General features: G+C 37.6%; 3 protein-coding genes across 8 annotated transcripts; 2 read left to right on the forward strand and 1 right to left on the reverse strand.

Annotated features, from left to right (window-relative positions):
• Positions 1 to 1305: 1305 nt before the first annotated feature.
• tmem255a (transmembrane protein 255A) lies at positions 1306 to 13118 on the forward strand. Of its 3 annotated transcripts, XM_051860642.1 has the most exons (10): positions 1309 to 1615; positions 2154 to 2296; positions 2856 to 2918; positions 4630 to 4719; positions 4805 to 4870; positions 4981 to 5069; positions 5268 to 5339; positions 5772 to 5934; positions 10265 to 10408; positions 11283 to 13118. In XM_051860642.1, the coding sequence occupies exons 1-10, from the start codon at positions 1561 to 1563 to the stop codon at positions 11424 to 11426; spliced, it is 1029 nt and encodes a 342-aa protein (XP_051716602.1). In that variant the 5' UTR covers positions 1309 to 1560; the 3' UTR covers positions 11427 to 13118. The 3 variants fall into 3 exon arrangements, with proteins under 3 accessions (XP_051716601.1, XP_051716602.1, XP_051716603.1); XM_051860641.1 differs by having other exon boundaries at positions 1306 to 1615; positions 4981 to 5339; XM_051860643.1 differs by lacking the exon at positions 5268 to 5339 and having other exon boundaries at positions 1310 to 1615.
• zbtb33 (zinc finger and BTB domain containing 33) lies at positions 13117 to 17974 on the reverse strand. Of its 3 annotated transcripts, none has more exons than XM_051860633.1 (2): positions 17837 to 17974; positions 13117 to 16147 (listed from the first exon to the last, which is right to left on the reverse strand). In XM_051860633.1, the coding sequence occupies exon 2, from the start codon at positions 16143 to 16145 to the stop codon at positions 14241 to 14243; it is 1905 nt and encodes a 634-aa protein (XP_051716593.1). In that variant the 5' UTR covers positions 16146 to 16147; positions 17837 to 17974; the 3' UTR covers positions 13117 to 14240. The 3 variants fall into 3 exon arrangements, with proteins under 3 accessions (XP_051716593.1, XP_051716591.1, XP_051716592.1); XM_051860631.1 differs by lacking the exon at positions 17837 to 17974 and adding an exon at positions 16810 to 16964; XM_051860632.1 differs by lacking the exon at positions 17837 to 17974 and adding an exon at positions 16511 to 16800.
• On the forward strand, positions 17928 to 22511 carry nkap (NFKB activating protein). 2 transcript variants are annotated; one of them, XM_051860645.1, is made up of 8 exons: positions 17928 to 18555; positions 18650 to 18730; positions 20673 to 20737; positions 20850 to 20948; positions 21036 to 21072; positions 21163 to 21351; positions 21470 to 21619; positions 22056 to 22511. In XM_051860645.1, the coding sequence occupies exons 1-8, from the start codon at positions 18230 to 18232 to the stop codon at positions 22228 to 22230; spliced, it is 1122 nt and encodes a 373-aa protein (XP_051716605.1). In that variant the 5' UTR covers positions 17928 to 18229; the 3' UTR covers positions 22231 to 22511. The 2 variants fall into 2 exon arrangements, with proteins under 2 accessions (XP_051716605.1, XP_051716604.1); XM_051860644.1 differs by having other exon boundaries at positions 17933 to 18555; positions 21033 to 21072.
• Positions 22512 to 23306: the final 795 nt, after the last annotated feature.

Below are 23306 nucleotides of genomic sequence, written 5' to 3' on the forward strand. Positions count from 1 at the left end.
ATGGTTTAGCTACTTTTTCCAAAATAAGGAGCCTGTTGTGTGTCAAACTGCACGAGTGAACAATAAAATAAACAAAAATGCAGACATGTAAAGAATTAAATCAAATCAAATTAAAAAATACTGAGGGGACTTAATCAGAACTTGTTGCAAAACCCATCAGAAATATTCATTTTTATTTTTAAAACTTATTTGTGTTTGTTCACAAGACCAGTTGATGGCGCAATTTCATTACTTTGATGTTTTCAAGTTCTGCCCTGTTGAAAAAAAAAAACAGTATATGTTGGTTAAGGTAGGTTTTGAAACTGGTATGCTGGTTTGAGCTGGTTTATGCTGGTCAAGTGCTGGTCCATGCTGGTCCTATGCTGGTCCTAAAATGGTCCTATGCTGGTCCATGCTGCTCCTAAACTGATCCAGGACCAGCATAGGACCAGCATAAACCAAATCAAACCAGCATACCGTAACCAACATATACTGTTTTTTTCAACAGGGTGGAGACATTCAAAATAGTCGAGAAAGCTAGCTACACAAAATTCTTAATCTCTAGATTATATTGAACGTTCTTGAAGTATTTTCATGAAATCCAGTCTGTTTTAGATAGCTATGAGTAGCCTAATTGTCTGTAGGCGTGTGTCAGGTGAGATAATTATTCTAAAGCGAATTTCTCTATAAAGAACATAATATATGCAGAATTATGTAGCGATTCCCTCTACACTGCAGCAACTACATACAAGTTCTTGTATACATTTTGTTGCTCTTTTTTAGATTGATTATTTTAATGAAAAACGTTCACGAATAGGACTGAATCTCGAGGTACCGAATCATTGAATCAAGTGTTTTGGAAATGTTGATGAGTGAGCTGAGTGAACCATTGGATTTACTGATGGATTGAAAGAATATCGTTTCTTTTTTATGACATTTTTATCACTACACAAACGAAAGAAAGTATAAATAAATAGCATTTTATTAAAACATTCCCATAAGAACGATGTAATTTGATGGTAGTATTGTTTATTGTGAGTGAAAATTATCTTTAGGTTCTAAATGACTGTGAGCTTTTGTAAGCTGAATCATGGCTGCAACAAATCGCCAGGAAACATGAAATTATTAACAAAAATTCATGTCTGACTTCATAAGTTTAAAGCGTGTTATTCAGGGATGCCAGTGACAACGCCATGACGTAAAGAACCTCTGAATCTATTTTTTAACCAGTCTGAAACGGATTGTTCGAAAGAACCGAATCGAAATGAGTCGCACTTCCAATCACTACTGCTCGTGACCCACTCAAGCAGCGAGGGGTTCTGTCTTGCGCATGCGCAGTGCTGTGCTCCGTGCGGCGTTCTGCTGAAGGGATGAGGGCAGCGGATTCATGAACAACAGACCCAGATGCTGATGAGAGAAGAGTGGTTAGAAGGGGGGCGAATGGTGTCAGAGAATGCCACGGCAAAAAAAGAGTTTCCAGTCATTAACTCTGAGGGAAGGCATCATTGTCTCATTGACTACGTTCTTTGTTTTTGACTTGAAGTCATAACTGCAGCTAATGCTGCATATCCTGACGTTACAATGCCAGCGGGGCTGAATGCGCAAGGCAGCGGTATACCTATCTCTGATGCGATGGGTAAGTACAAGGTCAATGGCATTCACTGCGACTACAGACCATTATAGTCTCACGGAGGACAATTTACGCTTGTATTTACGGTCAAATGCGATTAGCTACATTTATTCATCGTGATTATTAGAACAGGCTTGCAGTGCACCACAGAGAAATAAGCGTCCCGTAACCTACATTCATACGTGTCTCGGATGTCCCCAACGAATGTCGATGGAACATTTATTGATAATGTTCATGAAAATACACAACCATATGTGGAATATTATTTTTCGAATGCTACCTAAGGTTAAAATGTCTTTTGTTTAGTGATAGAAAATCCTCATATTACATCACCTAGTACCTACATTTATCTGGGTTTCTGGGTTGTGGTAGTGTCTTTGCAGATACTATAGACATCCAAGGGGCCAAATACACTGATTGTTTTGTTTTGTTTTGTTTTACCTCAAAACGAACGTGCCTAAAATAAGACAGTGAGTAACAAAATGTTGCCCAAGGGAAGGGCGTGTTGTGCTGTTGCATCTTCCTACTCCATTGTCTTTTACAGGATCATTTAAGAGGAGGAAAAGAAAGTCCATCATAGTAACAGTGATGCTCCTAATCGTCTCCATACTCATCCTGGTCTTTGGTCTTGCCGCTACCACCAGGACACAAAACATAACTGTTGGTGGCTACTATCCAGGAGTGATTGTAAGTATGTTGCTAATGTTATAGTCGTGCACTGAACAGACTGCAAACCATTCTCTTGGTCTATAAATGGCTTTGTGATGTAAAGCACTGTGGGGAGGAAAAGGCCTCATGTTTAATTATTTTCCGCTTGGCCCACCATGTGACCGGTGGCCATTACCTCATTACTGTAAGGCTGAACTGAGTGAAATCATTCATTCATTATTCAACAGCTAGTATCATTATGTTCAACACTCTTGGAGAAACATGCAAGCTTAAATAATACTCCATAATGTTTTGTACAAGTAACAGGTGTTTTCCTGGTATTCCGCAGGGACTGACTGTTTTGAAATACTATATGCTAGTGGCATGGCCAGATTGCATATATAGCTCTTAACTTGGCCATTGACCACAGTATAAAATAAACTGTACTGCTTGGAGAAAGACTAAAGGCTTTGTGGGAACGGGAAATTGTATGTGGGATCGTAATTGAGTGAAGTCATCTACCCTTAAGACTTTGAAATAGGTTCATATTTTACATAGACTTGCATCGTGACAGAATTTCACCCTGTGATATTTTCAGCTCGGCTTCGGGTCCTTTCTGGGAATCATTGGCGCCCATTTGATAGAGAATAAGAGGCAGATGGTAAGGAGTCTTTCATTACACTGCTCATATTGGATTCTGTGCTTGTGCATTCCATCACTCAATTGACATTTTTAACCAAATGCCTGCAGAAACAAACACATTTTCAAGAATCAACTGCTTGTTTTTAGTCATCATAATGGCAGAAAAGGCTCACAGGTTTGAGCTCGAATAGCAGGGCATGTTGCAGGCCTTGTGGTGAGATGCACCCAGAAATAGCTCAGTGTAAGGGGAGCGGGATGGATGTCCAGGCAGGAATGTTCAGAAGCCATTGCATTGCAGAGGGAATAGGAGGTTCCACAATCCAAATAAAGTATGCATGAGGATGGCATGGCTGGCCAGATCATAGACGCATAGGAACACTTACTGCTGGATGAGTGCAGGATACACATTCCACCCAGCCTTATAGTGGAAGTGGTTAGAGCAAATATAGTGAGGTCCAGAATTCGGAGAATTTGAAAATCTGCAAAAAGCTGGAAATAAACAATGGTTAGTTTTTGAACAATGTAAAACAGTAAAGAAGCGTTATGACGTTTCTGCACTATTTCTAGGTCACTAATCAAATAAACAAATTTGTTGAATTGAGCATGTCAAATCCTTTTCTACAGACGGTCAGATGTTCTTGTTTCTATTAAAGCACAAGATGATCTTTGGATCATTATCAAATCATGCTGGAGAACATGATCATCAGGTTTTACCCAGCTGCCTGAGTGCTGAAGTCATTAAAGCAAAAGGGAGACAAACCAAATACTAAGACATTCTGAAATGTATATTAATTTTTTATTAAACTTTTCACTCATATTGTTACAAAGATAACATAAATTGTATAATTCAAATATAAATAATCTTTTGTCACCAAGTCTCATGCTCACCAAAGCTGAATTTATTTGATAAAAATATATTATTATTACAATTGAAAATAACTTTTCTATTTCATTAAATTTTAAAATGTAATTTAATTCCTGTGATGGCAAAACTAAATTTTCAGCATTATTACCCCAGTCTTCAGTGTCACATGATCCTTCAGAAATCATTCTAATATGCTGATTTGATGCTCAAGAAACATTCTTATGTTAAAAACTGAAATTGATACATTTTTTGTCAGGATTATTTGATAAAAAAGAAAGTTCAAAAGAACAGCATTTATTTAAAATCTTTTGTAACATTATAAATGTCTTTACTGTCACTTTTGATCAATTCCTTGCTAAATAAAAGTTTTAATTTCTTTAAAAATCTATATAAAATGTATATACAAATTTTATTTTGGAAAAAAAAATTGTTCTAGGAGAGAATTCATTATTTTAATATGGATTTATTTAGATTATATTATATCAAGAATAACACTCAAAATGGCATTATTGATCAGATATGGGCAGTTAAATGTGTTTATTTGTCCTGTATTATACAAAGCCACAAGAAAGATGCCTCTGCAAAGTGCTTTAGATTACAGACAAAATGGAGTGACTGTTATCTAAATAGCTGGTTGTGAAAAGGCAGTGATATCAGTGAAGTGGTACTACGAAATAATCCAATCAGACCACACTATCTCCATGTCCCATAACAGACGCATATTCCTAAGATCTTACACAAACCACTTTAATCTGTATCTATAAGGAAATTGTACGTTGTAGTAGTAGTAGTGCTCAGGTGTGAATGCACGTGCATTGAGCCACTGCAACATGTGAATATGTTGACATTGCTGTTCTGCTTACAGCTGGTGGCCTCCATTGTCTTCATCAGCTTCGGTGTGGTGGCAGCCTTCTGTTGTGCTATAGTGGATGGCGTTTTTGCTGCAAGACATATAGTAAGTACTTCCACACCATGTTATTGTAAAATGCATTTCTTCAGATAAAGCTCTGTCATGGCATACTGCTGTTGTTGTTTTAAAGGACCTCAAACCTCTATATGCTGGCCGATGTGAATATTACTCCAGTGGGACTGCGTTTGATTTAGATGTGAGTCGCCAACCTGAGAGAAGTGCTTTCACCAGCTTACAGGCCTCTGAATTTGAGGGTTATGTACTGTTATAGTGGGATCCCATTCTGAAAACATGTCTGCCTTGCAGGTCCACTGTCAAACTGCATCTCGGGTCTCCTGTAACCTGCGTGTGAAGAGCAACACCTGCTACTGCTGTGACCTTTACAACTGTGGCAAGTATGTGTGTGTGAGCGAGTCCCATTTGGATATATCCCTCCTAGAATATTTTCTGCAAACAGGCGGATCTGAAAAACAACAACTATGCTTTGTTTTACCTTGCTTAAGTTCTGGTTTATATTTGCTTGTATGGTGTGTGCTTCTATCCCTGAAATTCAGCTCTGTTCGAAAGAACGTTTGTGTTTATTTATGTTTCAGAGAGCATCCTCTTATGGGACTTCAGAATAAAGATGTTTTGAAAAAATTTAGGAAATCCTCCATGATTTGGAAGTAGGTCTTTCCACTTTCAGCCCCTCAATGACATTGACAGCCCATTCTTTGTTGTTGTTAAACTACTAAGTGTGGCTGCATACGGTCGCTGTACTTCATGTACAGTTACTTTATTGATGAAATGAAAGGAACTAAGATTTAGCGTTCTTTGGTTCCTGTTTCACAGGTGAGGAGAGACAGCAATAATTTAGGTTACGTGTAAAGGGTCTTTGATGACAGTGAGGTTAAATAAGGAGATTGGATATATTTATCCATTTCATGCTCTTCTTAAGAGTGATGTGCACTGGTATGCAGATGTTTTTTTTTCTATTGTTTTGCATGAATCGCTGCCATGCTTTACCTTTTTTGTTGCTCTGCCTGTCACCAGTATGTATCTTATTTCTTTTATGAATCTCTTTTGCTATAATACATTTCTTCTCCTCACCATCTCAGTCGAGTGGAACTGCGAGGAGGGTACCATGAGTACACAGAGGTGCGGAGCTGCCAGGATGTTGTGCACCTGTACCACCTGCTGTGGTCTGCTACTATCCTCAACATTGTAGCTCTGTTTCTGGGCATCATCACTGCCGCAGTGCTGGGGGGATTCAAGGACATGGTGAGATTGAAATGCAGTGCAAACAACTTATATACACTATATGGACAAAAGTATTGGGACACAACTCTTAATTATTGTATTCTGATTTTTCAATCAGAACCATTGCCACAGGTGGATAAAATCAAGCACCTAACCATCTAGTCTAGCCATGCATTTACAAACAATTGTAAAAAAAGTGGGTTGTTCTGAAGAGTTCAGTGAATTAAAGCATGGTACTGTGATAGGATGCAACCTTTGCAATAAGTCAGTTTGTAAAATTTCGCTAGAAATTCCAACTGTAAATGGTCAATGGAAAGTGGAAGCGTTTAAGAACAGCAGCAACTCAGAGGAAGACCACAAAGTCACAGAGCGGGGTCACCGAATGCTGAGGCGCATAAAAGTCGCCAGCGCTCTGCTGATTCTATAGCTGAAGAGTTCCAAACTTCCACTGGCATTAATATCAGCACAAAAACTGTGCGACGGGAGCTTAATGGAATGGGTTTTCATGGCAGACCACTGCAAGCAAGCCTCACATCACTTAGTACAATCCCAAGCATCAGATGGACTGGAGTGGTGTAAAGCATGCCATCACTGGACTCTGAAGCGGTGGAAACATGTTCTGTGAAGTGATGAATCACGCTTCTCTGTTTGGCAATCTGATGGATGAGTCTGGGTTTGGCGGATGCCAGGACATTTTGGACAATGCAATGCTTCCAACTTTGTGAGAACAGTTGGGGGAAGGCTCTTGTCTGCCTTAGCATGACTATGCCCCAGTGTACAAAGCAAGGTCAAGTCAAGTCACCTTTATTTATATAGCTTTGAGATTGTGTCAAAGCAGCTTTACAGTGATAACTGGTATATAATTTTGGCTGCACAGCAGCTCTTAAAGAAAATGGTGTCATTATCCATCTTAAGTAAATTCAGTATTGATTCATTCCGATGTAAGAATCAGTAGTTATTAATTTAGTTAATTTATCCATATCAGCACTGGAGTAAACAGTGATGTCATCATCCAACTCAGTTCAGTTTGCATACAATGGTGTCAATGCAGGCAGATCAGAACACTGTTGAATATCAAATGTCAAGTGTCCCCAACTAAGCAAGCCAAAGGCGACAGCGGCAAGGAACCCAAACTCCAACAGGTGACATCAGGTGGCAAACAGGTGTTAAAATGGATAAAAAAAACCTTGGGAGGAACCAGGCTCAGTCGGGGAGCCAGTTCTCCTCTGGCCAACAGTGAACAGTGCTTTATGAATGCTGCCTGAATCATAATAAGAATCTGATAGGATCACAACAGTCAAAGTATTTTTTCCAGTTCCATCCAGTTGAGGATCATTTTCATCGCGCCGGTATGGACGGTTTGTTGAGGAACTGTGCCACTGGCTGTCGTGTCGATGAGGCCTTCACAGTGGATCATCTAGTTGACTCAATCTCTGCTGACACTTCAGGGCTGCGTTGTGGTCATGTCAAGGCGCAGGTCCTCGATCTCACCTGGATACGGCCTGGATCTGGCTGACTACGGTAAACCTCGGGATAAACAGAGAGACTAATATTAGCATAGATGCCATTCTTCTTCTGATGTAACGAGTACATCTGGTGTTATAGGAAGTGTTCCCGGTTCCGGCTGACCTAATTTATGCAGCCTAACAATCCTTTAACGGATTTGAAAACATAAATTGATAATGTGTTATGTGTATGCCAGGTTAAAGAGATGCGTTTTTAGTCTAGATTTAAACTGACAGAATGTTTTTGCTTCCCGAACAATGCTAGGAAGATTGTTCCAGAGTTTAGGTGCCAAATAAGAGAAGGATCTACCGCCTGCGGTTGATTTTGATATTCTAGGTATTATCAACTGGCCTGAATTCTGAGATCGCAATAGACATAAAGGACTATAATGCATTAAGAGCTCGCTCAGGTACTGGGGAGCTAAACCATTTAGTGCTTTGTAAGTAATTAGCAAGATTTGAAAATCTATACGATGTTTAACAGGAAACCAATGCAGTGTTGACAGAACCTAATATGGTCATACTTCCTAGTTCTAGTAAGAACTCTAGCTGTTGCATTTTGTACGAGCTGTAGAGCGTTACAGTAATCTAGCCTTGAGGTCATGAATGCATGAACTAACTGTTCTGCATTTGTCATTGAGAGCATATGTCATAGTTTAGATATATTTTTAAGATGGAAGAATGCGGTTTTACAGATGCTAGAAACATGGCTTTCAAATGAAAGATTGGTATCAAAGAGCACACCCAGGTTCTTAACTGACGACGAAGACTTAACAGAGCAGTCATCAAGTATTAGACAGTATTTTAGGTTATTACGTGAAGAAGTTTTTGGTCCAAAAATTTGAATCTCTGTTTTTTCTGAATTTAGTAGTAGGAAATTACTGGTCATCCAATTTTTTATATCAGCTATGCATTCCGTAAATTTTGTGAATTGGTAAGTTTCGTCAGGTTGCGAAGAAATATAGAGCTGTGTATCATCAGCGTAACAGTGAAAACTAATGCCATGCTTCCTAATGATATCTCCCAAGGGTAGCATGTACAGAGTGAAAAGCAACGGTCCTAGTACTGAGCCTTGCGGTACTCCATATTGAACTTGTGATCGATAAGACATCTCTTTGTTTACTACTACAAACTGATAACGGTCAGATAAGTATGATTTGAACCATGTGCAATTCCACTAATGCCAACATAATTTTCGAGTCTATTTAAAATAATGTTGTTATCGATAGTGTCAAATGCAGCACTAAGATCCAGTAACACTAATAGAGAGATACAATCACGATCTGATGATAAGAGCAAATCATTAGTAAATCTAATGAGAGCAGTCTCAGTACTATGGTACGATCTAAATCCTGACTGGAAATCCTCACAGATACCATTTCTTTCTAAAAAGGAACATAGTAGTGATGGTACTGCCTTTTCTAGTATTTTTGATAGAAAGGAAGTTTTTAAAATCTTTTCCAATTGTCTATGAAACCTATGTTATTCTGCAGACACCACTTAGACAGCCAGCCATTGAATGATGATAATCTGCTATCTCATCACTCCAACGAACAGGAAGGGGACCAGAGCAAATTACTGTTTCTGACATTGTACTTGCAAGTTCACACACCTCTTTAATGTTAATTTTAGTGATCTCCGACTGGCGAAGTCGAAAATCATTAGTGCCGACGTGAATAATAATTTTAGAGTATTTACGATTAGCATTAGCCAGCACTTTTAAATTTGCTTTGATGTCAGGTGCTCTGGCTCCCGGCAAACATGTGACTATGGTGGCTGGTGTCTCTATTTTTACATTCCGTGTAATAGAATCGCCAATAACTAGGACAGGATTCTCAGTGGGTGCGTCACTGAGTGGGGAGAACCTGTTTGATGTTCTCATTGGAACGGAAGTGTGGTGTTTTCCGCGGCTATGCCGCCTCACCGTTACCCAGTTGCCCTGCTGCACGGGCTCTACAGCCGGAACCGAACAATGTACAGAGTTCACTAAGCTAGTCACATCCAAAACAGTATCTAAAGCCCTTGCATTCTTATTATCCTTAATTAAAGTTTGGATGCGTGTCTCTAATTCTGAGATTTTCTTTGTCAGCCTGACTATTTCCCTACATTTATGACATGTAAATCCCTCGTCACTGACAGAGAAAGCTATACTATGCATGTGACAGGCAGAGCAAGTAGCAATAGAAGGAGAGGATGACTTGACTCACCGTGTTTGTAGAGTGGTCCGACTTATCACAGCTGTTTGATGAACGCGTAGAAAAAGGAGCGCGCGAGAGAATGATGACAAGTTAACAAGCTAGCGAAATGCAAACACGTTGTGATAGCGATTTAGATTAAAAGATTCAAAGCTAAGATTAAAAGCTAGCGACGTCAGATTAATGTGATAGGCAATATTAGATATATGGTAATGATAATATAAACAACAATGAATGATAGTAAGAGATTCAAAACAAAGCTATATGGAGTTACAGACGCAAACCACTCTGAGCAGCGAGGCAGACAGGAGCAGACAGGAACAATCCATAAAGGTCCATAAAGACATGATTGGATGAGTTTGGTGTGGAAGAATTTGACTGGCCCAAACTGACCTCAGCCCCATCCAACACCTTTTTTTGATGAACCGGAATGGAGATTGCGAGCCAGGCCTTCTCGTCCAACATAAGTACCTGACCTCACAAATGCAGCTGTAGCTGCAAAGGGGGGACCAACTCCATATTAATGTCCATGTATTTAGAATGCGATGTCATTAAAATCCCAGTTGTAATACTTTTGTTCATATAATATAGGTGCATTTTGTATGATTAGTGAGAACCTGTGACATTCATTGGTTTTTTTCTTTTTTGAAGATGCCTACAGCAGCACCAGATTCCTGTGAGCCAGAACCTCTCCCTGTTCCTCCACCCCCAGAGCCTCCTGGCCCCACCACCTCTAACAACTCTTTTTACAACACTGCCCCCTGCTTACCTCCATACACTGCCTATGACTTTCAGGTAATTGCCCACGTTGTGTTGCATGCTTTAGTATATATATATATATATATATATATATATATATATATATATATATATATATAATGCCTGTCATTTAACAAGTTTACTTGAACTTAATGCAATTAATTATTTTTAAAAATGTATGCAAATAAACAATAAGCAAAAAAGACAATTTACTGAGAGCAGTGTTATTTTACTATTATTAATATACTATAGTTTTTATGGATATTTTGAAAAAAAAAATGTTTTAGTAATAATGTTTTAGTTGTTCTGTTGTGTGTTTTTTGGCATTTTTATTAGTTTTTTTAATGTATATAATATTTTTTAAGGGTTAGTTCACCCAAAAATGAAAAAAATTGTCATCATTTACTCACCCTCATGTCGTTCCAAACCCCTAAGACTTTTGTTCATCTTTGAAACACAAATGAAGAAATATTAAATGATTTCTGTCCCTCCACTGACAGCCCACACAACTACCACTTTGACGCTTCAAAAAGTTCATAAAGAGATTGTAAAACTAATCCATATGAATTGAGCAGTTTAGTCCAAATTTTTTTAAAGACATGGTGAGTAATTAATGACAGAATTTTCATTTTGGGGTGAACTAACCCTTTAATTTTTTTTATTAGTTTTAGTTTATTTAGTTATTTTAGTACTTCAGCTTTAACTAAACAAAAATGAAAAATGGTGCCTTGCCAACTAGCTGGAAAAAAAATATATATATTTTTTTGTTTTCAGCTAACATTTATTTAAATATTGGCATTTTTTAATGGTTTTAGTTGATGGTAATACCCTGAATGAGAGCCTTAGAGATTATTCTTTATATGTTTTAAGTGTATATGCTATGAACATGTCTGCTATTGTGTCTTTACAGGGTGCCAGCTTGTTTCCTGACTCTTCAGGTATGTCTGATGATTCCCAGTCTGGAGCTAGTCACATGTGGCCAAATATGATCCCACCTCGTTATTCTCCACCTTATTACCAACCTGATGAGAAGCCCCCACCATACAGCCCCTAAGGGACCAGTCTGAGGAAGACATTTTCCTGTCAAGAGAGAACTGGTTTTGGGCATTTTTGGATATTAGTTTACCACATCATTGAACAATCATTGTTCTGAATGAACAACCTTTGCAGAAGAGGCTCACCTGTGCAACAGGTTAAGTATAGAGAGACTACAGCATTAACCGCAGGCATTCATCACCATACAGCAAATGTAATATGCAACATTAAACCATGACAAGATTCGCTCAAGTCAACAAACCTGATGTGGAAAATATTCGTGTTATAAAGCCTCAATCCAAGAGGACTATAACAACTGGCCTGACTATGAGATCAAGACTGTTCACAGATAAGCCTTAAAATGTGTGTCCGTTTCCAGTACAGCTTTACCTGGTTTGCCACCTCTTCCTGTTATAGGTAACCTCTGTGGGTCTCCTACTTGTGATTCCTCTGCGTAAATCCATAATGTGAACTACTCCCTTCCAGAGCGGCACAAAGTGTTTTGCGTCACCTCTGCTCCCTCAGCACGAGGATGAGTCTCTTATCTTATCTCGCAATTGATTTGCACTTTATAGTCTTCAGAATTTACTGTATTCACACAGTTCTACGTAATTACTTGAGTTATTTGTAACTGTTTCGGGCAGCTAGATTGCAAAAACTGTACATATATTTAGGCTGAATCTTACTTTTTGTCCTGAGTGCTTCATTAGGATCAAAGATCTAACCTGTAATGTGTGGTGTTTCTTTTGCATTGTCAAGCACACAAATCGTCACAAATTCAAATAATCTTTTGTGACAAAAATATATTTTGCTTGATTTATGCACAGTAATAAGCTCTTACAAGAATGTGAGGACTTTAAAAACCTGTACATCTCACATTCATCTGCCATTTTGTTTCTGTCTAGACATGACAGGACTTACCGAATGTAAAAAAGGAGTAACCATTATATAAACATACATGAATTTAAACACTTAATTGTTCACTACGTAATAACAGAAGTCTCTCCATATTGCAAATATGATATCAGTGTGTGTGTGTGTGTGCAATGCTGTACATGTTGTACATAAACCGAACAATCAAACCGCCTTCTCATAACAACAGAATTGAGTCTTAAGACTTGTAGTGATCTCCTTTTCATCCAGTCGTGTGTTCACTGTGAGTGTCAAGTCTATACACTGTACTTTACATACAAAAACGTTGTCCTTTACTGAAGTGAGTAGAGATATTACATCAAACTCAACAATTTTATGACTTACTGGTTGATGTTAAAGTGCAACTGGTGAATATATTACAGCCACATGCTATAAAGTAAGATCTTTGCGTCAATCCTTCATTTTTGATCACATTCATGTTACATGAAAGCATTGTTTACCTTTGATGTTAAAATCTTAAAATGAAAGACTGATAGTTCAGCTCAGTATTAAATATGAAATGTATATCTGGACTTTTTTTTTGCTTCATTAACACACATGCATTTCCAAATATGTCCACCGGCATTTGAACATTGAATCCATTTTCTCCCGCATCATGTGGAACCTGTACATTACAGATTCTAATCATGAACTGATGCGTCATAATATGTTGGTGGACAAGATCCACTCTGATATAATAGAGAGGCAGGAATGCTCATATCATTGACTGGTGGTTATCATACTGGAAAATACAAATCACTTTCATGATGCTCTTGGAAATAAAAGAAATACATGTGTATGTTCTTCAAAGTTTTATTTCATTCAATATCACACTAAGACCTAATAATAAATAGTTTCCAAAAGGGAAGAAACTGTTAAAATGAAGGTCTTTAGTACTATTATGTACATGATTATGGTGTTAGAGCACTAGTTCTGACTGAAGGAATCTCATTGTATTCACAGATTCTTCTCACAGCCCACAAAGCTAATTAATTATAAAACTATGCTGAAAAAATAATTGTAAAAAATGATATACATGTATATACAAAATAAAAAGAGAGGTCCTTTGTATTACCAACATTACTCTTTGATTACCCTGGACATTTCAGTATCTTGTTTTTCTAGACATGCCCGGACGAGGGATGAATATTTAATCTTCAGGTCCAAATATTCATAATGTAATATAAATAAACAACCTCAAAACATAATTAATGGACAGATGACATAAACATTTCATATATTTACTCCATCCTTCTTAAAAACTGCTTGACAGTCATTAAAAACTATAAATACAAACATTCAAACCATTTTTTATCGCATGACCAGAACCTGCCATTAACACTGATCTAACTAGTGCCAAACAATTATTAAAAACTACAATATGCCGACAAGAAAATTAAAACAATGTTAGCGTCTTTTTCATTGTTTTTAGCCTTAAAAACTGATTTCACTGTTACATTTGATTTTGGAATTAGGATTTATGTAACCCTTCCAAAAAGCATTTACACAATAAAGTTACATATTTGTAAAAAATAAACTGCAAGTTTGTACTTGATCCCTACAAATTACATCCAACATGGTTGTACTGTCCATAACATAAAAGGGAACAAAAAAATGATAAAAGGTCAGCTCTACACAGATCTAATGTAGCTGTACATAAAATATGTATTATCTAATTTGTCATATTGTCTGACGAAGCATTATTAAGATTCAATAATGGACTGTGAAACTGAACTGTAATCCAGCTCTAAGTAACAAATGATTCTAAATATACATTAAAGCACCTTGAAACAATTTTCCATTTTCAGTTTATGGATACTGGAGTTGAGTTTTCAATCAAATGGTCCACAGAACCTGCACCGCAAATTTAAACACGAACAAATGAGCAAGGCACCTGAGCCAGAGGAGTGAACGAGCATGCTCAGTACGTCTCTGGTATAACAAACTCAAATTCGTTCGTGGTTTCGGCATTTATTTGGTCGACAGGCCGTTGTCCTGATTGAACGTGAGCCATCGGCCTGTTTTGTGCTTCAGATTCTACAAAGATGTCATCCCAGCTCAGTGCTTTGTTTTGGCTAGATGGAAGTGGCTGGTTGGTAAAGTGCTCTTTGTCGGGGTTTACATGTTGGACAATCCCATCTTCATTGATCACCGGAATCCCCCCCGACTCCTCGGACACAAAGGAATATGGTTTGAACTGCAACGTTTTACAAGGCAGCAGACGATACAAGTTGTTGCAAGAGTCATCTTTCTCTTTCCTTCCCGAAGGATCTTGGTTGTGCATTTGCTTGCAATGGGTGGACAATATCTGATAATTGAGAAACATTTCATTGCACAGTAAACACTGGTACCGTCTTTCGCCTGTGTGCGTGATTTCGTGTTTGGTTCTGTACTCGGCCAGGGCAAAAACCTTGTTGCAGTAATGGCACGGATACTTTCGTTCCCACGAGTGAGTGTTAAAGTGCCGCCTGAGGCTCGTCAGGCACACATAGGGACGCTTGCACACAATGCACACGTAAAAGGTCTTTCCATCCATGATGAGTTCATAGTGATCCTCCTGATCTAGCTTTGATTTTTTCTTTCTTTGAGGCGAGTTATTGGACATGTTTGGAGAACCGTGTGGCATTTGCGACTTCCTACTGGGAGCCACTCCCTCCCCGGCATCGTCTTTTACTGGAACAATGTCGTAGGTGTTTTCACCAATATTGGCATATACTTTACAACCCGGCGATAGCGAATCGATTTCCGAGGCTTTGTCTAACGTTATTGTCTTTTTCGCAGACACAGCTGGGACCATGTTTATTTCAGGTATTGGTCCATTATTGGTGCTATATGTTGGCCTTACATCCGACAGTCTGATTTTTCCGGGATGATCGGGCGAGTGCTCAAGAAGGACCTTTTTCTTTTGGACGCCAAGTATTTCGTTGTTGTCTAGATGCAGCGAGGTGCTGTGAGGATCTGAAGGGAGGCTGTTTACACAAGCTGGGGTTGTGGGCTCACTGTGTGAGCTCGTTTTTACTGGTGAAGTGAGAATACTGTTACTGGTTTCTGGGTTTGAGACGAGCACGACGTCTGGTTGGGGCTCAAGGTTATTTTGAAGAGATGTATTGATTTCAGAAGGAAGACTGTCGTTACCTAATTGGGCTACTGAATCTTCAGAGGCAATTCCTTCTTCGTTTGTGACTTTTTGTTTTTTAGCCTCTGGTCCTCCTTCGGTGTCGTTAACATCTGATATCTTGGTCTTTTGACCTTGCGGGGCCTCTGTTTTTGAGACAAAAAGAATATCATCATCCGAGTCCACTTCCTTTTCTGCATTACCACCTGCCATGTTGAACTCTTCAGCAGACAGCGAGAACGTCTCAGTAATGATCGGCATATCCTCGGCTATGGTCTCATTTTTCTCAGAGGAATTGACACTGTTGTTGTCACTTTCTTTGGACAGGCCGGGTAATCCCTTGACTTGTGCGAGTGGCGTTCCTAAATTGGCTATGAACGTCACGCCCAAAACCTGACCAGCGCTGATGAGATCCTCAAGTCTGTCAGATCGAACCCTGTAGATTCTTGAAGTGTATATGTAGTTCAAGATCACATCGAATATGTCTGCCTTGATGAAGTTCAGCTCTACAACTTTTCCAGCAACTGAGAGAAGTTGGCGGAAATAGGTACTCGAGGCAGACAGCACACATTTGTGTGCTTTGAACTTGCGGTCTTGCACGACTATGGTGATGTCACAGAATTTACCGCTGTGTCTCTCATCATTGATGGACTTCAACAGTGATGCTGGGTACTGAGTGTCCGCTGCAGATATTAGCTTTAGTTTCGACATGCCTGTGAGGAAAAGGGTATAATAAAATACTTTAATTAAACAGTTTAATAAGGTTAGTACTAATAACAAATTAAATCTATTATAAAACACGTTAAAATGTAATTAACAATGCAAATGCTGTCAATTATGCAAGAGATACTCTCAGACACATTCAGCTGTCTAGCAATAAATAATAAATCATATTTTCATATCATATTTTTTTTTCTCAGATTGTTATGTCGTTCTACACATACTTGAAAAGTTTAATACAACTTTATTTGTTTCTAAATTCACGACAACAGAATGTGGAAACTGCATAAGCACGAGAACCAAAGGCACGCTAGCTGGCTAATTGTACAGCAACAAAGACAAGCATAAAGACGTACCGCTTGAAAAGTAACATAAAACTAATGCTTTTGACTAGTTTTACGTGATTAAACAAAATATTGTTTCTGTGAGCCCACAGCTTTTTGATGATAGCACTCAGAACTGGTATGGCACCGGTGGGCAGCGGTCAGTGTGAAAACAAAAACAAATGGCTCGATTCAACCCTCCTTCCTGGTTTGGCGGCAGCGCGCGGCCTATCTGACTATATGATGCAGAACAACGCGTATGCAGGTTAAATAAGATGAATTAAAGTTTTAATCTAATACAATCTCGGGATTGAATTCTCAAAATCCTATACCTGCAAAGCGACCCGTTAAAATCCACGATTCCCTTTGCTGAGAAACAATAATGACAGCGATAACGTGAGTCGGTTGCCGTGGACAACACAACGGAGCTCGAGTTCCTTCCTTGTGTGTGTGTGAGATGAACGAGTCTCTCGCGCTTGCGCCTCCACCAGCCGACACAGGAGTCGCGCACAAATGTCTGTCACAACATACGTGTGATGAATATTAATGAGACCAGGCAATAAGATTTTATTCTTAAACTTTACATGCAATTGCACTAGTACAAATAAACAAATGCACTGAGAGAACAAATACATGATGCAGTAATATAGAGAAGATAGATTAAAAATATATGCAAATTAGAGCAAATTACATACATTTGAAAAGATTTAGGAGTTGTTTCAGTTTATTTGTTTTCATATTTCAAAAGGTTTCCATAATTTTTCAAGTTACTAGTCTCATTTTGTAAATAAAATAACCAAGGAGGTTTATATTTCCAGTTTTGAGTCTGTAGAAAAAAGTGCTTTATAAAATAATCACATTATTATTAGCCTATTATTATATCTGAAAATGATAAAGATATTAATTGACAAGACAAGACACGGTATACAATAGGCTTACATATGTATAAACGTTTTATTACAGTATTATTAACAGTCATAAGGCGGGTTGTCAGATAGGAAAGTTTGCACCAGGGTTATATCTCAGCTTTTGAGTCAAAAGTCCAAATTACAAAAGTGCTTATTCTATCTAGCAGCGATTTGTTGATTTCAAAAACACTGTTATTATATTAAAATAAATTTATGCAAACAAAAATTACCAGTGAACACAATAAAAACAACATAGATTCAGACACGTATATCTATGCTGTCAGGTACTTAAAAAGCTGTCAAAAGAAAATAAATAAATCTTTTATCACATGTAGCAAAACTTCCATCCTGTCAAATGGACTATTACATTCACACTTGCAAAGACAAAACATGCATTTTCCAGCACTCAAATCCAAAACAGATTTGAGTGCCATTTTGTCCAAATACGCACCTTCCAGGTCTCCAGGGGGCGATATTGCGTGTGTCTTGTCACATTGAGTTATTCTTCAGAATAGAAGAATTTAACGTAACGGAAACGTAAACACAAGCAGAGCAGACACAAGTAGTAGTTCAACGATACTAGTAAACATTTTGGTCCCATGACCCGCGTTTAAGTTGTTACAGCTTTCGTGGTGAGTCTCAACACAACCGTAATTTATATAAATGATCATTTTTTGTCTCAGTAGTTAAAGAACTCGAAATCGCAGTACGCTAATCTAGCTAGATTAGCTTTGCTAGTTCTTGGTGAACTGCGACATGACAACAAAATGTAATTAACACGACGTTTTTGACCTAACAATATAAAAGAAAGTCATTGTATTAACAAGCTAATAAGATTATAGTAATGCCCGAACTGGACGTCAAATATTCAGGCCCTGTGAGCCCGAAGAGACGCCGACACAGCCGCTCCAGTAGCCGCTCACCCGACCGAGGACTGAAGAGCCACAGATACGAGCATGAAGACGACCACAAATCGCGATATACCGATAAAGAGAGGAACAAAAACCGGTTCCGATTTGGCAATTCTCGCAGTCGCTCGAGGTCAAGGGAAAGAGATCGGATAAATTGGTCAGATCAGAGAGACAGAGAACACGGTGCTGGATCAAGATCTGATTACTATGAGAAGAGAGATGATGCCCAACGACAGAGACAAGACGCTTTCATCGCGAGGTTAGACACATGTTCTCTACACTCGCGCAAGTAATTGTTTGTAGTAATATACAAAGTCTGTGGCATTTATTCTCTTTCTGTTTTCTCTGTCAAGGCGTCTGCAGGAACGTGAGAGAATTGGTGAAGTGGGATGTCCTGAGGTCTGGGGATATTCTCCAAGAGTCAGAGAACCTGAGTGAGTACAAATTAAATACCACATATATCCTTACCGTCTATACTGTTAAAGGGTTAATTCACCCAAAAATGAAAATAATGTCATTTATTACTCACCCTCATGTCGTTCTACACTCGTAAGGCCTTCGTTCATCTTCGGTACACAAATTAAGATATTTTTGATTAAATCCGATGGCTCAGTGAGGCCTGCATTCAAAGCAATGACATTTCCTCTCTCAAGATCCATAAAGGTACTAAAAACATATTTAAAACAGTTCATGCGAGTTCAGTAATTCTACCTTAATATTATAAAGTGACGAGAATACTTTTTGTCAAAAAAACCAAAAAAACAAAATAATGACTTTTTTTTAACAAAATAGTGATGGGCCGATTTCAAAACACTGCTCCTATCAATCTCCACATCTCCTATCAAACGGCTAAACTGCTGAAATCACGTGATTTTGGCGCTCCGAGTCACTGATTCGATTCGTAAAGCATCAAAAATATCGTAATTTGTGTTCCGAAGATAAATGAAGGCCTTATGGGTGTAGAACGACACGAGGGTGAGTAATTAATGACATTATTTTCATTTTTGGGTGAACTAACCCTTTAAATATCTGTGTTATAAAACGCATAATAAGGTTCGATTCAATCAAAGGACCATACAATGTGTCAATGCAACACAATTTAGATATTTTTTAGATGCACCTTTATTTTTACACTCATGTTAAGCCACATCTGCACTTCTGCATTGTCACTAAGACGTCATCAAATATTTAATACATTTCACCAACTTTATTTTTGAGGTTTCTTTATTTTAGATGTATTTTTCTCTATATAACTGTATTTTTTTCCACTACTAGACTAACTCATCTTGTTATTTATTTATATATTATTTATAAACTCTTTTTTGGGGGGATGTCCCGATTGGGACTTGCAGTTTTCAGAGAGTTCAGTTATTTTTATATTATATTTTGGTTGCATTGCTGAGTTGATAAAAATCTAACTGGTTAGATAAAATAATAGACACATAATATTGCAATATCGATGTATTGATTAAAAGCCCCTAATCAAATCAAATCACATCACATTGCCTATAAAGTGTCCATTAAGTGTTTTTCCACGTGACCCTGAGCCATAATAGAAATTTTAACTGTACTTGTGCAGTGACAATAGCAAGAATGTCCTAAAATCCTAAAACAGTGTATTTACAGTAATATATTCTAGAGGTGGGAATCTTTTGGTACCTCACGATATAATACGATTCAAATCGATTCTTGAGGTCACAGTTCGAATAAAAATCGATTCTCGGTTTTGAATCAAATTTCGATTCAATATATGCATAGATTTGATTCTAGTTTACTGTTTTGTGTTACTTTTACTATTTGACTGTGGTAGACAGTTTAATAGGTCTTGAAGAAAAAAATCCCACTGAATTAAATGTGAACCTTGAAATTTATTTTGTTTTTCTTCCTATTTTATTCAACCCAATATTATAAAACAAATGCCATTTAAATTGACTGCAGTCATTACACACATGACTGGCAGTCTTCTGTAATAAAGCAAGGCAGGCAATTTTTATATATATATATATATATATATATATTAGCAAATTACAAACAATAGGACAAATACGAATAAATTAAGTTTTTCAGGTACAATAGCCTGTAAACAGGTCCTGAGAGGCGGCATCTGTGCTCACTCTTCGGCTGTGAGTCCTTTTTTGCGGCTTACTGTGTTTAATAACACTAACATGTCAATAACTTTAAGTAGTACTGCGAAGTTAAAGAAGTGTAACACTTCAGAAAATCGATATTTGAAATTTGTGAATTGATACGAATCGGTAGAAGATAGAATTGCAATTCATACTGTATGTGAATCAATCCCCCCCCCCCACCCCACCCCTGATATAGTCGTCATATACTCCATGTGCTTAAACGTTTTCATTTGATCTCTTGTAATAGCTCAGACGAACACACTCCTGTAGAAGAGGACGTGAAGAACAGCAGCTCTGATTCAAGTTCAGAGGGTAAATGATTCTTTAACATCTCAGTTCCACACAATGCGTTTTTGCATGTTTACTGAACATGACCTGGAAATTGTTGAATAAGTAATCTAAATAACTGATTTCATGCCCACAGAGGATAAGAAGAAAAAGAAAAAGAAGAAGAAGAAGAAATCAAAGAAAAGAAAAAACAGGAAGCACTCAGAGGACAGCGAGTCAGAAAGCGATTCTGAAGGTTTGGGGCACTAATGTTTGTTCTTAAACATGTGTTATTCTTATATGTAAGATTATATGAAATGTTTACTTGCTTGTTTTGCAGAAGAGGTGAAAAAGAAGAAGAAAAAGAAGAAAAATAAAAAGTGAGAACATTGTTTTCATCTATAGTAAGTGTATATTGATTCAGCAAGGCTTGAATCATTTTATAAAGTAGCCTCATTTTGTCCTCGCAGGAAGAAGTCGAAGAAGAAGAAGGCGAAGAAGAATCACAAGGAGTCCAGTAGCTCTAGCAGTGAACATTCAGAGGAGGAAGAAGAGGATGTCAATGAAATCTCATGGGTGGAGAAGACTGGTGTTGGAGAACATGTTGTTGGACCTGAAGCTCCTCTCACTCACCTGTCGCAAGATGATAAACCTTTAGAGTAAGCATTTGATTCCTCCTCCACTCTGTTGCTTATTTATAACAGTCATTGTTTTTAAATAATTTTTGATCTTGTTTCTTGAACCGAATATTTCTGCCCTATCATTTTTTTTCTATAGTTTTGGCCACGCTTTGCTACCAGGTGAAGGTGCGGCTATGGCAGAGTTTGTCAAAGCAGGAAAACGTATTCCGAGAAGAGGTGAAATCGGCTTGACTAGTGATGAGATTGCAGAGTTTGAGAAATCTGGCTTTGTCATGAGTGGAAGCAGGTATAAAGCTTTTATACATTTATGCACATACACTATTGTTCAATAGTTTGGGGTCAGTTTTTTGAAAGAAATTAATGCTTTTATTAAGCAAGGACAAGGAAAAAGTGTACATGCATTTATAATGTTACAAAATATTTCTATTTCAAATGAATTCTGTTCTTTTGAACGTTCTTTTTCGTACAAGGCATATATGTACTTGTGTAACATTCATCAGCATTGATAATAATAAGAAATGTTTCTAGAGCAGAAAATCAGCATATTAAAATGATTTCTGAAGGATCATGTGACACTGAAGACTGGAGTAATGATGCTGAAATTTTTATAGTACTAAACTTTTGAATGGTAGTTTATAACTCAAAAAAGATGAAACTGTTATAATAGGCATTGTAGGTGTATCATGCACATTTTTATATGCTATATGCTATTATGCCCTCAGACATCGTCGTATGGAGGCTGTGCGTCTGAGAAAGGAAAACCAGATCTACAGTGCTGATGAGAAGAGAGCGCTTGCATCCTTTAACCAAGAGGAAAGGAGAAAGAGAGAGAGCAAAATCCTTTCTAGCTTCAGGGAAATGGTGTACAGAAAAACTAAAGGCAAAGACGAGAAGTAGACTGTCCTGCAGAATTATATTTTCAGTTTTCGTTTGTCCTTTTTTCTGTTTTAAAAGGAATGACAACTTAAAACAAGATTAAGACAGATTTTACTGAAATATGTGTTTGTATACATTTTTCTCTGCTTGGACATCCTCCTGTACAGTACACAGTGACAGGCTTGTGAACAAATTTTTGTGTACATTTTTTTTAATTAGTAGAACTCAAATCATTACCTAATGCAATACCCTTCATGTGATGTGTTTTTGCATCTAAATAAACAATGGTCATGTGATCCACAGTCATGCTGGAACTTTCATTAACTATGAGAATTTACCCCTTCTTTAGTTATAACCTGGTGTTAAACATGTGAGGTTAGATAAACTGTAGACTTTGTTTTTAAGATATGTACTTTGAATCTCTAATTGCTGGAACTTTCAACAATATTCTTTTTTTTAAGAATTACTTTGTTTAATTTGAGTATATGCAGTTTAGATGGCAATATAGGAAGTAACCCTATAAAATACTAGATTTTTACATTCCGAGATCAGTTAATGTACAGGTCACAAACTCCTGCTCTATGGGAAATATCCTTGTAACAAAAGTCAATGTTTCCATTATTATTTGACCAATGAATTTCGATAACTTTTCCAGTCATGTGAGTTACTGGATAAGGATTTTTAAAAATTGGTTTTATCTGAGATTGCATTTACAAATAGCAATATCTACACGATGAGATGGTTTAGAGCTGAGCTTAACAAAAAAAAAAAATGCATTCACAATAGTAATTTTCATGATTTTGAAAATATATCCATTTCCATGACTTTTCCGGGCCTGGAAACCACAATTATCTGACCGTAAGAGCCACGAAGAGTGCTATAAGCATTATGGTTTGGTAAAGAGTATGTAATGTGTACTTTCTTACTTCTTGACCGTCATTTCAATTGTCTTCACTGGACTTCTAAATGGATGTGAAAAGCGCACAAGATTCTCTTTACAAAATAAGTGTTATTACTAAAGTACAATTTGTCTGCCTATTGTATAACATACTATATTATGTCTACTGACACTCCATTTGAAGCTGTCAAAGGATTAG

Source organism: Ctenopharyngodon idella, chromosome 14, assembly GCF_019924925.1.
Source record: "Ctenopharyngodon idella isolate HZGC_01 chromosome 14, HZGC01, whole genome shotgun sequence".
NCBI lineage: Eukaryota > Metazoa > Chordata > Actinopteri > Cypriniformes > Xenocyprididae > Ctenopharyngodon > Ctenopharyngodon idella.

What these genes read in the sequence shown, in the direction of transcription:
- tmem255a (XM_051860641.1), top strand. Translation starts at nt 1,561, where the DNA reads ATGCCAGCGGGGCTGAATGCGCAAGGCAGCGGTATACCTATCTCTGAT. An exon ending in GCTACTATCCAGGAGTGATT is followed by an intron (nt 2,297 to 2,855) that starts GTAAGTATGTTG and finishes TGATATTTTCAG; the next exon opens with CTCGGCTTCGGGTCCTTTCT. An exon ending in TGGGGGGATTCAAGGACATG is followed by an intron (nt 5,935 to 10,264) that starts GTGAGATTGAAA and finishes TCTTTTTTGAAG; the next exon opens with ATGCCTACAGCAGCACCAGA.
- zbtb33 (XM_051860633.1), bottom strand. Translation starts at nt 16,145, where the DNA reads ATGTCGAAACTAAAGCTAATATCTGCAGCGGACACTCAGTACCCAGCA.
- nkap (XM_051860644.1), top strand. Translation starts at nt 18,230, where the DNA reads ATGCCCGAACTGGACGTCAAATATTCAGGCCCTGTGAGCCCGAAGAGA. An exon ending in CAAGACGCTTTCATCGCGAG is followed by an intron (nt 18,556 to 18,649) that starts GTTAGACACATG and finishes TTCTCTGTCAAG; the next exon opens with GCGTCTGCAGGAACGTGAGA. An exon ending in CAAGATGATAAACCTTTAGA is followed by an intron (nt 21,352 to 21,469) that starts GTAAGCATTTGA and finishes TTTTTTCTATAG; the next exon opens with TTTTGGCCACGCTTTGCTAC.